Genomic DNA, 14,784 nt, shown 5'->3' on the forward strand with positions numbered 1-14,784 from the left:
TTAGTCATATATATCATTTTTTGATTTTCTTTTTAGATATCTTAACCTTCAACATTCATTAATACGTTCTTTCAAAAGAAGACGATGCTTATTAACCTATTAATAAAGCATGCGTTAATGGGAAGAAAAAAATAACCAAATTAAACTAAACATTAGCAACACAAAGATATCGTACGTGTACAAGCCGTTGGAATATCAGTGTAATTCCTTAGATAATATTACAATACGATAGAAAAAGAGCGTACTGTCGGACGTTGATCACTTGCCTGAAAAAGAACGGAACACAGGGATGCTGTTTCAGAAAACGAGAACCCAAAAGAGAGTATTTGTGTGTGCTACGAATTCTATGTGTTATATATATTGTGTATTTCTCACTAGTCCATGATCTCCTTATATGCACAAAGTTGAAACTTATGATAATAATATTTATGATATCAGGAGTTAGAGGCATGCCAGGTCGGGTTTTTCCCGGGCCGCAGCAAAAAGAAGCCCCGTGCGGGCCCCAATTTTTCGAGCTCACATTGGTTCAGAGAATTTTGACCCAGAAACCTGTTTTCTGCAACCCCCTGCGTGCGGGTAGGAGCCAGAGTAAAACACAACGCAAGATCTTGACATAGCTTAGAAACTTCCAGTTATAAACTAGTGAAAGTTTATATCCACACCAATGTGGGACAAATGTTTTCCAACTCCAACTTATGCACCAAACACACAACTTTGAGGCTCGATATCTCATTCACCTTTAACCCAATTTGGACACATCTTAGTTCGTTGCGTAGCCTTGGCCAGAGACTACACAAAGATTCTCTATAATGTCACATGACCATATATTTATTATGTCCAAAGTGGTTGAAAAATGCATATTTTCCCAACACAAGGTTGATATAATGATATATACTGTCGAGTGTCGACATTGAAATAGAATGCATTGATGGGAGGAGAAAAGATAAATGAGACAAAGACAAAACAAATAAAGCTAGCTCCATGAGTAAGACTCGTCAACATTCATGAAAATAGGGGTAGGTGTACATTTAAACCAAAATACCAAATGTAGGCCATCATGTAAAGTGTTAACCATGTATTAACTCTATTAGTCCCCACGTACTAGAAGTCGTTATCAAGGTCAAGGGGACCAACTTTTGGGTTATTGCTGGCATTGATCTAGCCCAAATGGCCAAACATGGTCCTTATGAAATCTATAATGATTGATCGACAATCCAACACAACAATCGAACAAACTAATGAAATTAATTTCTAGAGTTTGAGGAATTCTATTTATAATATTGGTAGTTTATGGGCTTGAGTTTTTCCAGTTGGGAGATGAAATGGTATACGGTAATTAACATGCGTTAATTAAGGCTTGAAAACAGGTAAAAATATTGTAACGTGTAACAGGCAAACTAGTTATGTTCGAGTCTTTTTTATTTAAGTGTACACAGCATAAACGGTTAATGTTATATGTAACATTTTGTTTTTTAAGACAAAAGTAGGATAATAACATAACTATATTTAGTTCGATGCCTTGGTCACAATGCAAATTTTTGGTGGGTTGTGAATACAAGATATCATTTTCATGTCCATCTAAATCAAGATTCATAATTTAATAATTCATGCAACGTGATTTTACATGCACATTATTGAGAGAGAGGTTCTTTCTTTTTACAAAGAAATTTAAATTTTCGAACGATATAAAACTGAATACAAACTATTTATAATTATACGAGACAAAGTGTCCGCACGTTGCGGCGGTGAGATGATGGGGTGATAGGTCATAGAGTAAGATAGTTAATAGGAGATGATAGGTCATAGCTAGAGTGTGATAGCCATTTAGCCTTAGCCGTCCGGGCTCCGACCTTCGGATTTAAAAATTCATCGAAAGTATATCGAATGACATCTCTAATGAAAGAACATGGAATTTTAAGAACACCCATATAGTTTTTATAATTTATCGATGTACGGTTTTTGAAATAAAAGATTTTGAATGGATTAGAGAATCAAAATGATTTATGGAAAAAAAAATGAGTGGTTGAGATTTGATGAGAAAGAAAAAAAATGAGTGGTTGAGATTTCTTTTAAAATTATTATATGAATGTTGAAAAGTCGAAAGTTGAAAGTCGTATGGGTTCCGCTGTTGGATTTAAAAATTCTTTGAAAGTATATCGAATGACCATTTTAATGAAAGAGAATGAAATTTTAAGAACACCCATATAATTTTTATAATTTATCGTTGTACGGTTTTTAATATAAAAATTTTTGAATGAATTAGAAGAATAAAATGATTTATGGAAGAGAGAAAAAAAAATGATTGGTTGAGATATGAGGAAAGCGAAAGGGTATTATAGTTATTTTAGATAAATATATAACACAGATGAGAGGGACATTTTGAGAAAGTACTTAAAATTAATATTGAAAATTTAAGTTTAATGTTGAAAATCTAACCTTTTTGCTTTATAATATAGTATATAGATATTTAAAAAAGTTATAAAATATATTCTTACATATTGAGTGAAATAAGATTGTACGAAAATACAAATCGCCAAAACTGAAGATCACCAAAAGATGTACCAAGATATATTATTATGTGGAATTATTATCATGATTATTTTTAATAGAAAGACAGCCATAAGTATGATCAAATTTAATTTCTACAACTATTTTTAAACATAAAACTTATATTCCCTTATAAAGCAAACTAGCTTTAAGTCATTAAAAACCTAATAAGTCTAAAATACCCCTCACCTTAATGCATCTTTCTATGCCACCTCTACAATTGGACTAAACTACCCTCGAATCTATCTCATTCTTAAAACAAAATTCCGCCGCAACACGCGAATATTATGCTCGTTAAAATATATTACATACCCATCAAGGTTATAACTTAAAAGAATAAGAATGGATTTTATAAACCTCTTACCTTACTTATTTACAAAAAAATTAGTTTTTCTTGTTTACTGGTTTATTTTATTTTCTTGTCTATTGGTTTATTTGGGATCTTGTATGTGTGTATCTGAAAATTATAATCCATACTTCACAACAAGTTAAACACCTCGTAATAACTTCATGGAAAATACTAAATGCAACTTTTAAGGCTGTTTATGGCTTTATACAATGTATATAAAAAATCCACTATCTAAATTATATGGTAAGTTTATATTTATTTAATTTTTTTTAAACTATAGCCTTAAAGATTACGTTTAGTACAACCCTAACCTTATATTAACAAACACTAATCAAGGCATACAAAATCCATTGACAAATCCTGACTTGCACTTCAATTTAACTCGACGAATATCTGCACAATGCGGCGGTGTAGGCGGCAGTATCTCGGGAGTGGCAATGACGGCGAACAAATTAGATAATTGATGTAAAATAATTCATATAATTTAAAGAGTTAATGAAGATAATTTAATATATAAAATATGTATGCTATGAATGTTATAAAAAATTAAGAGATTTCAAAAATATAATACCTGATTTGTTTTATAAGTAGTTATAGATATAGATATGAGAAATGATAAGTGTGACTAATTTGATAATTTAAATATAGTTTGTAAAAATTTGAAGTAAAGTACAACTTATGTATAAAATTTTAAATATTACGTACAAAGTAATAAAACTTGAATCAAGTTGTTAATAACCATTGGGTTCACTGGTACGAGAGTCTTTCAATGATGACTTTGGATTAAGAAGACATGGGTTCAAATCCGGATGGAGCAGAGTTTTCCCCAATTAATTTAATTGGAGGTTTCTTTCCCATGTAGTATATTGGAGGTATTGAAGTGGGTAACATTTTGGTCCCGAAAACTCGGGAACCAACTATCATTAAAAAAAAAAAATTTGCTTTTTACATCCTTAAGATTGCATTCTCGAGTTTTTTTTAAAAGAATAGGCAAAGAAAGGATTGAAAAATTTCTCTATTTTGCATTATTGAGTTTTTTTTTTTAAAGAAAGGAAAGGGAAAGAAAAGAAAACATGGATGTTTTTGAAGTAAAAACTTTCCTCCTATTTTTAGGAGGATTTGGATGAAAAACTTTTAAGTTATGTGTATAATTACTAATTTACTCATATTAAGTAATAACAACTTTATAGAAAAAATGACATAATTGTAAAATTATAACTTTTTTCTCTTTCTTTTCTTTTTATCTTAAGAACACTATTAATTTTGTGTTTTCTTTTCTTTAGTTTTTCATGTAACTTGAGAATGCCTTTTTGATATATAAATTTTTTTTCTTTCTTTCCTTATCCAATCTTTTCCTTTTCTAATATTTAAAAAAAAACTCGGGAATACATTGTAACACATGAAAAGAGTTATTGGGTGGTACGCATATATTTTGGCATCCAAATTAGTCACTGTTACTCTTTCGGTCTTTCTTCCATTTCCCCAAATGCAATTCATTGACTGAACAATTTTAAAACCCTGATTATATTGTTACTATTAATCCTATCAATTTTGAACCGTCAAATTCCGTCAATCCCTAATTGAGTCATTTCCAATGGAAATCACATTAATTTCCGATAATAACATAACAGTCGACACAGACCACTTCCATAACTTTACGTTCACAACTTCCATCACGCGCCGCCGCAACTTTACACTCTCTTCACACACTCACCACCACCGCCACGAAATCCGGTCCCAATTGTTACCGATCGACGCCATCGCTCCACCGCCGGTGAAACCTACCACCATACCTAAGTCACGCACCGGAAAACGTTCTCGCGTTAGACGGAAACGAAAAACCGACGGTTTTGGCGCCGGTGAAAGCGGTGACATCGGTGGAGGTTTCTTCGGTGGCGGCGGCGGTAACGGTGACGGTCCATTTGGCGGTGGCGGTAATTTTGGTTGGGAGGAGTCGCCGTCGCCGGGTGATCCGGCTTTCGATTTCATTTACGAGGCGTTGACCTGGTTCGTGTTGTCGAATTGTATGTATTTTGCGTTTAAGCGCGTGGTTAGGATAGTTATTGATGGAAGTGGTGATCGGAGGCTTAGATAACACGAAAAAAACGTGTTAGCTCGGAAAGTCGAGCTTTGCCTCAGATATACGCGGCCTAACTGGTATTCTCGTGGCCGAGGGGACTTTTTAGATGATGCAATGCACGTTACGATGTAACTTTTATATCGTTAAAGATGTATATAATTTGCTTTGATTATGTTTTTAGGTACTCATTGTGTTCTTATTTATGCCAAATGTATGTATATAATTCAGCCATTTACAAGTTTTTTATTAATCGGGTTATTTCTCATGACAATTAGTATGTTTTTATCTTTGTTCCAACTTGAGAATATTGGTGACTTAATTGGTTATTTAAATGTGTATGGGAGTAGTTCATTGTTGCCAAGAGCAGTAGAGTACATGTCTCGTTTGTACCTTTAGTGGTTTATGGGCTATTGGTTATATGTAGATGATGATCGAGGTGTTATGAACGTGCTACTATCACATTTTTGTCGTTCTGATTGGAGTGTAGAATAGGTTCATTGAGACATTGGATTTTGTATCCGCCATTAGGTGTTTGAATGTTCTCATGGTGTTGGAACCGGGGTGGCCTAGCCTAACTTGCTGTTTAGGATGAAAGAAAGTAGGTACTTGAGACCTTGAGTGAGAGATGTAGGATGCTAATGTGACATGGTGATATGGGATCATTCCCTCCATACCAAATGCTCTACTAGGATACCCTCTATATTGTGTGACTTGCAGGTGAGTCTCTACTGACGTTCATGAAACTAAACTTTGGATCAACTGATTAAGATGAGGAGACGAGCAATTAACGGTAATGTCTTGCAGTTATTCATAAATGGTTATTTGCTCGTAAATATATTCAGCTGGGCATTAGTAGGATGCTGCATCATATATCTAGCTACACACTATCACCCAGCTTACATAAATCTTGTGTGCGAACTTCACTAGAAAGGGACCTTTGTCGTGCCATTAGATTTTAGGGAGGTATGTAACATACGAGCTAGGTATAAGAGTCCCAAAGTTAAAAATCCGTTATCGGTATGCAGTATGCCCACAAACGACACTTATAAGTCATAACATAAATATTCGTAGGTGTATAAACCCGAATGTGTGTATGTGATGATCAAGTTCTCGTGGGTGTCAATGTGTGATACATAAACAACAATCACAGAAATACTGAGATTATAAACTCAAAAGATCTCCAAGTACACTTGAAGTCTTGCTTCCTTTTCTGCATACCAAGATATTTGGAGCCTCGCTGCAAACTTAAGATAAAGACATCCCTATCAATAGTTCTTCGGTTTGTTACCCGAGTTACCTTTTTAATTTGACCCTTGATAAATGGGAAGTGACATTTGTACCACATAACTTGATTAATTTATCATAGAGTACAAGTATCACAACACACTGTACAAAAAGTTAATGCATTATTGTGGTAAATTAATCAAGTTATGTGATACTAATATCATTTCCCTTTGAGAAATGGATGCCCACTAATGCTTATGTGAGACTTCGTACTAATCAGTAATCATGTTACCGACATTTCATGAATGTTTGCTACATTCATGTAAGACGGAACAATGACTTGTATTACATGCGGCTACACACACAGGTGATAGGTCTAATATGAAAAGAAAAACATACTTTTACATCGATGATTCTTAAGAGTTGGCTGACATGAACCTTCTTTAGAATTAGGCAGAGTATAAGGAGTAACTTCCATGGAGATATCTTTTTGGCATAAGAGTAACGTCATGTAATTTCTGACTAATGTTTAATGTAGAGAATGTGTGTTGAACATATATATGTGTGTGTTTTACTGCGAAAGAGCGACTCATTCAGACTGCGATATATCAAGGGGCTTAGCTGTTTTCATTTTACATCAGCTCCCAAGTCTTGACTTGGCTAAAATTACCATACATGTTGCTTAATGCTTATTAATAAACGATAAAATTAGCATATGTAAGGTATGAGGATAATTTGGTGAGTCCTTCGACCAGCAATGCTTTCGAAGGCCCAATATTCAGTCCCGGGCTATCAGTTCCAACTTTAATTTACAATTAAACAAATCCGGAGAGGCCCATTTTGAGCTTTTGCTTTTGGGCTAGTTACTTTTGATTTATTTTTCATTGTTGCTAGGCTGCTAGCTATAAGCCTATAATGCAATAAGGTTTGGACCTGAATATGCTCTTCATATATGTCATCGTTAGTTAAACCATAATGGATAAAACTACCAATAACTAATGACTATAACTAGTGAAATAAGAGTGAAAATCTAGCATTTTGATCTTCAACTTTTAATTTATTACAATTGCCATCAAACTGATTTATGTAAACCTCCAAAAATGTGATGATCAAGAACGAAATGTTTATTCAAATGATAACTTTCGATCACTGTGAGAGATTATCATTTCCATCATACATTCAAACACATGCAAAACTTCTAGCCGTATCAAAGCTGAAGACTTTAGACCATTTTTTTTTTTTTTTTTTTTTTTTTTTGAGAATAAATTGAACTTGGATCCCTCTCTATTTAATCATTTACACAGCATACTCTTAAGTCTTAACCGCACACATTCCTTTAAAAATTAAAAGCAACATAAATTCAATTTTTTTTTATCTGCCAATCAATTATGTTATCGAAACTTCGGCAAGTTGTCAAAGTAAATTATAAACATTACATCAAATCATATCTATTCGTATCTTTATTATATCGTGTTTGAATTGCGAATATGATTGCCACTCGTGGATCACAACATCGAGGAGTACGATTTTTGGAGGTGTGCTATAAAAGATTCCAGAAGGGAAAATGTTAGGCACTTGGCAATCGGTATTTGGTACCAAAAAAGGTTGATTATGACATTTCATGTGATTTTCAAAGGGCATTGTTAGAAAAAGTGTGGACAAATTGGAATGCATTGCATCTAATTATCCTTAAATCTTTTCAAACCTTGGATTCTCCATTTGATTAAAAAGAATCAGCCTTTTCTACCATGATAAAAAATGGAAACTAACCTCTCTACTTAGGTAAAGGTAAAGTCCGCGTACATCTTAACCTCTCTCATACACTGTCGAGGTATTGGGGTTCAAAACCCGTGAAAGATGGCACTGAGCATTTTCTTTATTTCTTTTACCTAAATTTGTAGATAACATTATAATACTATCATCAAATTTATATTTTCATTTTCCTTAAGTATCATAAAAAAAAAATAACTTACAATTACATAGATTTTATTTAATACACACAGACATTATTCATGTATTCAACCACTTAATACATTCGGTATTTATTGAACGAAAAAAGATATATATTCTTAATTAAAATGACACATTTTGTAAGGTTTTCATGAGAATTCTATCATGTAAGCCGAGGCACAGTTAAAATCTAACATCTATCCCGTTATAATTATTTTGTTCGAAGTATGTCATTAAAAATTTTTGATCCGTATCACATTAAATACTAAACCTCACATTATCTATACCATTATATAAAAGTTGTACCTATATGTTGAAAAGTTTAAAATTTTGGGTCATACGGAATTATCATTTTACCTTTAATTAATTAACTTGCACAATCATTTCATAATTTTTTAATAGATATTCACTAACCACTATCCCTAAAAATAAAATATCTTTGTATTAATTACCTACACCACTTGACGCCAACACCATCACCATCCGTTGACGCCACCACATCAACTAATGTTATCGCCACCGTATTGCACGTACGGTTACCATGCTTGTACTCATTAATACACCGAATTGTTTTAACTTTTTATGACTCAAACATCATACACCACATTAATATCACCCCAGATTTAAAAAAAAAAAAGGCGGGGATATGTTTATTCCCATTAAGGAAAAAGATATCTTAATTCTTATGAGATTTTCATGCTCAAATATTTATTATTCGGGAAAAAGTTTTTTACTCAATTACACGACTTATTTGAGATGCATAGTTACATACCCTTGTGATCATTTTCGAAATATATTTCTAACCACCACTATGATCACTCTTATGATGTTTAATTAATTAAGAAGGATCGAGCTTGAGATCGTTACTTATTTAATTTAATAAATTGTTAATAGCATGTAAAAATATGTAAACGTACATAAAATGAATTGAAAGTTTATTATTTTATTACTTGTTTTTTAAGATTTAAGATGACATAATGTAAAATTATGAGTATTGCTGCAATCCTCACGAAACACAAAGATAAGTACGTACTTCAAATGGTCAGTCGTGAATAGGGAAGTCGGTTGATTCATGCATCTCCTTGTTTCGACAATCACAAGCCAAGATTCTTCGTACGTACAACTTGATATTTAAAAAGTTAAATAACTACTAGTTTCCTAATCATCATTATACAATTGTAACAAATAATTCCCTGTAGAGGAATGAGGCATTCATAAATCATGGTACTAATGCTTGTACACTAACATATCTTTTATTTATTTTTACGAGTATATCGTTTATGTTTGTCAATGTTTGATAATTTATTTTTAAACATTCACTTGTGTATATTCATTAATGTTTATAAGTTCATTCGTTCATTTGCATTCATTTGTTTTGTGTTCGTTCATAAACAAAAATGGAAATGTAGATACAATTAATCAAGATATCAATCACATTTTGTCAATTACATTTACCTACCTTAACTATTCACCGGTCGTCTCACAAAAAATTTCTTATAAGTTAGGTCAAAAGCCTGTTTATTCCGCAACTTCGTTTGACGACAATTACTATTCTTACAAGGCAAGTGAACATAAATTAAATGCACGATATGTCATAACAAAAATGCAGATACAATAATCATGCATATATCAGAACTTTTCTATGAAAAAGCATACAACGACGTTAATTCACTTATTATGAAGCACACGACCAATAATTAATACTAGCTACATACATCGTCCATGCACAACTCCTACGTACAAAATATATATTTGACGAAAAATATATATCATATATTTCGACATGGGTATATATATATGCCTAGCTATAGCTACATAAATAATACAGTAGTAGACTATAGTATAGACCAAACTCATTATATGAATTCGCCCATGCATTATTGCCAATCATATATATATAAATGTTAGAGCTTAATTAATTGTTAATTAAGCGGGAAGTCATCCAACGCCCAAAGATCAATAGACTCGCACTCAAGCCCATCAAAGTGAATCGACTCATGCTCAAGCCCCAAAAATGTCTCCAAGTCCGATATCTGTTCCTTGAACTCATCAAACCGATCGACATCTGCTATTAATATTGTGCTGGTGTCAAGACCACCATAATCATCCATCACATGATCAGTAGCTAGTAGTGGCGACTGTTGGTCCATTAATGCAGGCGGTGTTGGTGACGACGGGTTGGATTCGGTGTTCTTGACGCACAACTTCTTATTAGCGGCCGGGGGTGAATTAGTTGTAGTAGGGACAGGCGGGAAGTTGAGCTTGGCCTTTTTGCCTCGGATTCGTGTGGCTGCTTCGTCATAGGCTTTAGCGGCTTCTTCAGCCGTGCTGTATGTTCCTAGCCATAAACGAACGCCTTGTTGTGGGTCTCTGATTTCTGCAGCCCATTTCCCCCATGGTCGCCTGCGGATCCCTCTGTAGATGTTTTTTCGGGTTTTAGTACTACTCTTCTTCTCAATCAGTTTGTGAGCCTCATGATCATTCTTGTTACCTGGAAAACATTACATAATTAAATCAGCCATAAAATGATTTATTCCATCAACTAGCTTGTCCTAGCTAATTAACTTAATTTTAAAAGCAAACGCTAGCTGGTGATTCAAATCAATCCCTAGCTACCCATGTGTAGTTAACCATAGTATTACGCGATCGATTTACCTTATAAAAGTATTCATAACTCATTTATATTACCATCATTTTCATAAGTTACTATATCCAATATTTGAAACTTATATTTAAGCTAACCAAGAGGAATATTCTCGATATGACCAACTTTTTAATTCGACAGTTTTTTAACTTTCTGTGAACTTTCTTGGTATCGATCGATCAACTAATTATTTCAAAACAAGTGTTCTTAATATAATTTTATATATACTCAATAATATTTATACGAAAATTAATTATCCCGTAGTAGTATTAATTAGTTTAACCAACCGAACAATATATAAACAAATTAAATAAGAAATGAAACTAGCCATTGATCATCGATACTTATAAAAGCATGCAACAACAAACACTATATATATATAAGATGCATGTATAAATTAATTAAACTCACCAAAGCCTCCGAGTGGCGTAGCCAGACATATATATATATATATATATATATATATATATATATATATATATATATATATATATATATATATATATGCATGTCTAATTAAGAGACTGAACAATTTACAAGATACTAATAAATTTAAGATTAAATAACAAGACATAGGGATATATATAGAATTTTATAAAAATATTACTAGGAATATATATTGATGATGAATATTGAATAGTACTATATATATTGCCAGTGAGTCAAGATGCATAAGATAGCTAGCTTTAATTAGTTGTAATAAATTACTAATTAGCAAGACGTACAATAAATTAACTGATCAACGTCTTGCTTGGTAATTAACCACTTGTACGTATATAATCAAATAGTATATATTCACCTGCAGCAGCAGCAGCTTGTTTAGACTTTGGACTGGAAAAGTAGTTGCCGGTGGTGTTTTGGAGTAGAGATGATGGTGGCTTCATATCTTCCCAGCTGTCGTAGTTGAAAAGATCCAAGTCGGTCCATAGATCATCAGCAGTAGTCAGCTTCCTGCAGTTTCGTTTCTTCGCTATAGGATCAAAGTCAGAGATCACTGCTCCTCCGCACATTTTAATTTGCTCTTAATTAATTATCTTGCTAAAGAAAGATATGATAAATGATGCAAACAAGAAAGAGAGATATAGTTGACAAGGATGGAGATTGGAAATGAATTACGACAAGTGTATTTATAGTGGATGCTTAGTTAGGCCTCTGCCAACCCTGAAGCTCTTCTTTCATCTTCCACACTACCACATCATCTTTTCTCTCTCCTTAAATCACATTTTCCTCACTCACTGCCGACCCTACCTCTTTTCACCTCTTCCTCATCTCTTTCTTAACTTTTATTTATTTATATTTTTGAAAAAAAAAGGTTTTTTTTTTACTTTACATTGTAACTGGGCCCGCATGGCCCTTCCTCACTCGACGATGGGCGGAAGAGCGAAGAAGTTTGATCCTCACGCCAAGCCGTTGCCAACCCAGGAAGAGAAAGCACGCCGAGCTCCAATATGAGTGATGGCACAAGCCTTATAAATTACTGCTCCGTAGAATTAAATTATTACTCATTATTTTATTTAGTAATATAAAGTTGGTCACAAAATGATATTACTTTTCTTTTTGTTAATACTTATACAGTAATAGTGAACAAACTACATAGAAATGGTATAAACCATTTCTTTAAACCCTAGTAATCGGAGATATCTTCAAAATCCAATATGTGGGCCCCAGGGGTGAGTTTACCCAAAGGCTCGGGTTCAAGCCTTGAGATTCTTATCTCAAAAAGTATTTTTTGAAGAGGGGCTTGGAGGTCCAGAAAATATGTGCTTAAAATTGCCTTCAACATGTCTGAATCAAAACTCACTTTTTAAAAAAGAAAAAAGGAAAATACTCTAGCGAATCTTCAGATTGTTATTGTACTTTTTAAATAAATATTAGAAGACTACCTTCACAATGTGACGACATAAAGGTGGCGGTGACGAATGGCGTGCGACGGGGGAAATGTAATGAAGACGGTGCGGTGGCGGCAGCGATTGACGGCTACCTCGATTAACAGTTTCAACAAATTAATACCATTAGTTCTAACAACTGTACATTCATTTTTAGAGGTAGTTTTGGTAAAATAAGAGTGGATAAAAAATCAATAGAGTGGGATATTTTAGGGATAGAAAATGTTTGAAGTTTCAAAAAGGAAAGAATAGTTTTTATTATAAAGTAGTATAGTTAAACCATGAGGAGTGAGGGGTCCATGAAACCCCTCTTTTTATTAGTATTGTGATATGTGGAGTTCCCCTCCTTATGAGGGGTTCCCCTTGGAGTGAGGGGTTTCTCGTAACCCCAAATTCATTGATCCCACTTTTTCATGTGTCATCATATCAAGTCATTGTTTTGATTGCTTCTTGTATTATAGTTAAAGGAAAAGTGGAAGTGTGGGGCGTCCAAAATCGAACGAGGTGGACAATTTTTTTTGCCCAGAACGTCCCCGGGGGTGATGTAGCGGGCTTTATCGGGGTGTTCCCGGGGCGTTTCATGTGCTTTTTGGGCAGAGAACGCTTCATTCCGCATAACCTTATAGGGTTGGTTTGATGTAAAAGAGTGGGAGAACCAAATATGTATCATTTATATAGGTTATGTGAAGATAATATTTTATTTGAACTTAGGTTTGTACGGTTAATCTGGACATTTTTGTCACCATTTTAACCATTACCTTCATCACCTCTAAAATGTTTACATAAGGATTAAGGAGGTTTCAAGCTAAAAAAATTTTATGAAAAAAATGTGATGCCTAATTATTATTTGCTGGGTGGAATTGAGACAATGAAACTTTACTAATATAAACTTTCTATGGGCCGATTAGATAACTTTACTAACTTTTATAGCTTTTGCATTATATATATCTCAGATTTTTCTAGATCAGTGCGTTGGTGGTCTATTGATAGGGTCTTAGATTTTGGGGAAATCCATCAGGATTAGAATCTTACTTTCTACATTTATAGGAGAGAATCATTAGGGGGTGTCGAGAGTCCTGGGTTATATCCCGTACATGCGTAGTTCAAGCTCCGCGTACTGTTCAATTGGATGTCACTATGGTTTCTTGAATGCTAACTAATAACAATTAACTCGCTGTTCAAAAAGAAAAGTTAAAATTTTAGATGTTTACAAGAGTTCTCGAGTGGATAATCTAAATAAAAGGGTTGAAAAAGATCTCCCACAAATAGAATAAGGCAAATCTTTGCCTCCGTGGAAAGCATGATTCATTCGGATCGACATGAGAGTCCAACTACATTGCATTGCCATTATCTATGTTGTATATTTGAAAAAGGTTGACCTCCTTGCTTCTCTCACGGTACAACTTTTGTGATTTCTTTCTATCAAAGAATTATACCGACGGTTGATTCGTGTGCGATACACTGCGTATCGAAAAAGTTTTAGCCGTTCCAACAAATTTTTTGAATTGAAAAATTGCTACCTGTAATTGTGATCCGTTTGCCAGAACCAAGGGGTCTTTCTGTGAAAACCTCCACGAACAATCGTCGTTTTTTGATGTATAGACGGTATACACTTGAGTAAAAAGACTTGCACAAATGTTTGTAAACATTATACAGCTAAAAATTTATAAACATAATATCTACCAATTAAATTTTATTAATATATTATCTTATTTTTTCTTTTTATTGAACCACCTCACACGTTACAAATGTTTGTAAAATATTTCTCAATTAAAAAGCCTCTTCTGTTTAGGTTAACCTTTAAGGTCATTGAATCATATATTCTTTGATTTGTTTAAATATTAATTTTTATATAATGTTCCAACATGAACTTGCAAAACGGATGGGGAATAAAATTAGATGATGACACCTTTTAGTTAAACTTAGCCGCACATTTAGGCAATCTGACAGGTAGGAGAAACAAGTATCAATTTGGTGGGTGGAATTGCCGTTTTGAACTGATGCAAGTTTTTTGTTTTGTATGAATTCAAACAAATACATAAAGGACATGCTCCTAACTCCGATAAAATTTATTGTAAAACAGTTTTGAGTAAATTACGTGTAT

At 33.5% G+C, this 14,784-nt stretch overlaps 2 protein-coding genes across 2 annotated transcripts; one reads left to right on the forward strand and one right to left on the reverse strand.

The window, feature by feature from the left end:
- The first annotated feature begins 4,344 nt into the window (after window positions 1-4,344).
- Window positions 4,345-5,226, forward strand: LOC122600901 (growth/differentiation factor 7-like). The gene has a single exon (XM_043773679.1). The coding sequence runs from the start codon at window positions 4,491-4,493 to the stop codon at window positions 4,989-4,991; it is 501 nt and encodes a 166-aa protein (XP_043629614.1). The 5' UTR covers window positions 4,345-4,490; the 3' UTR covers window positions 4,992-5,226.
- A 4,519-nt stretch (window positions 5,227-9,745) lies between these two features.
- Window positions 9,746-11,878, reverse strand: LOC122600698 (ethylene-responsive transcription factor RAP2-3-like). The gene is made up of 2 exons (XM_043773452.1): window positions 11,594-11,878; window positions 9,746-10,641 (listed from the first exon to the last, which is right to left on the reverse strand). Exons 1-2 carry the CDS (start codon window positions 11,802-11,804, stop codon window positions 10,073-10,075), a joined length of 780 nt encoding a protein of 259 aa, XP_043629387.1. The 5' UTR covers window positions 11,805-11,878; the 3' UTR covers window positions 9,746-10,072.
- Window positions 11,879-14,784: the final 2,906 nt, after the last annotated feature.

Source organism: Erigeron canadensis, chromosome 5, assembly GCF_010389155.1.
Source record: "Erigeron canadensis isolate Cc75 chromosome 5, C_canadensis_v1, whole genome shotgun sequence".
Lineage (NCBI taxonomy): Eukaryota > Viridiplantae > Streptophyta > Magnoliopsida > Asterales > Asteraceae > Erigeron > Erigeron canadensis.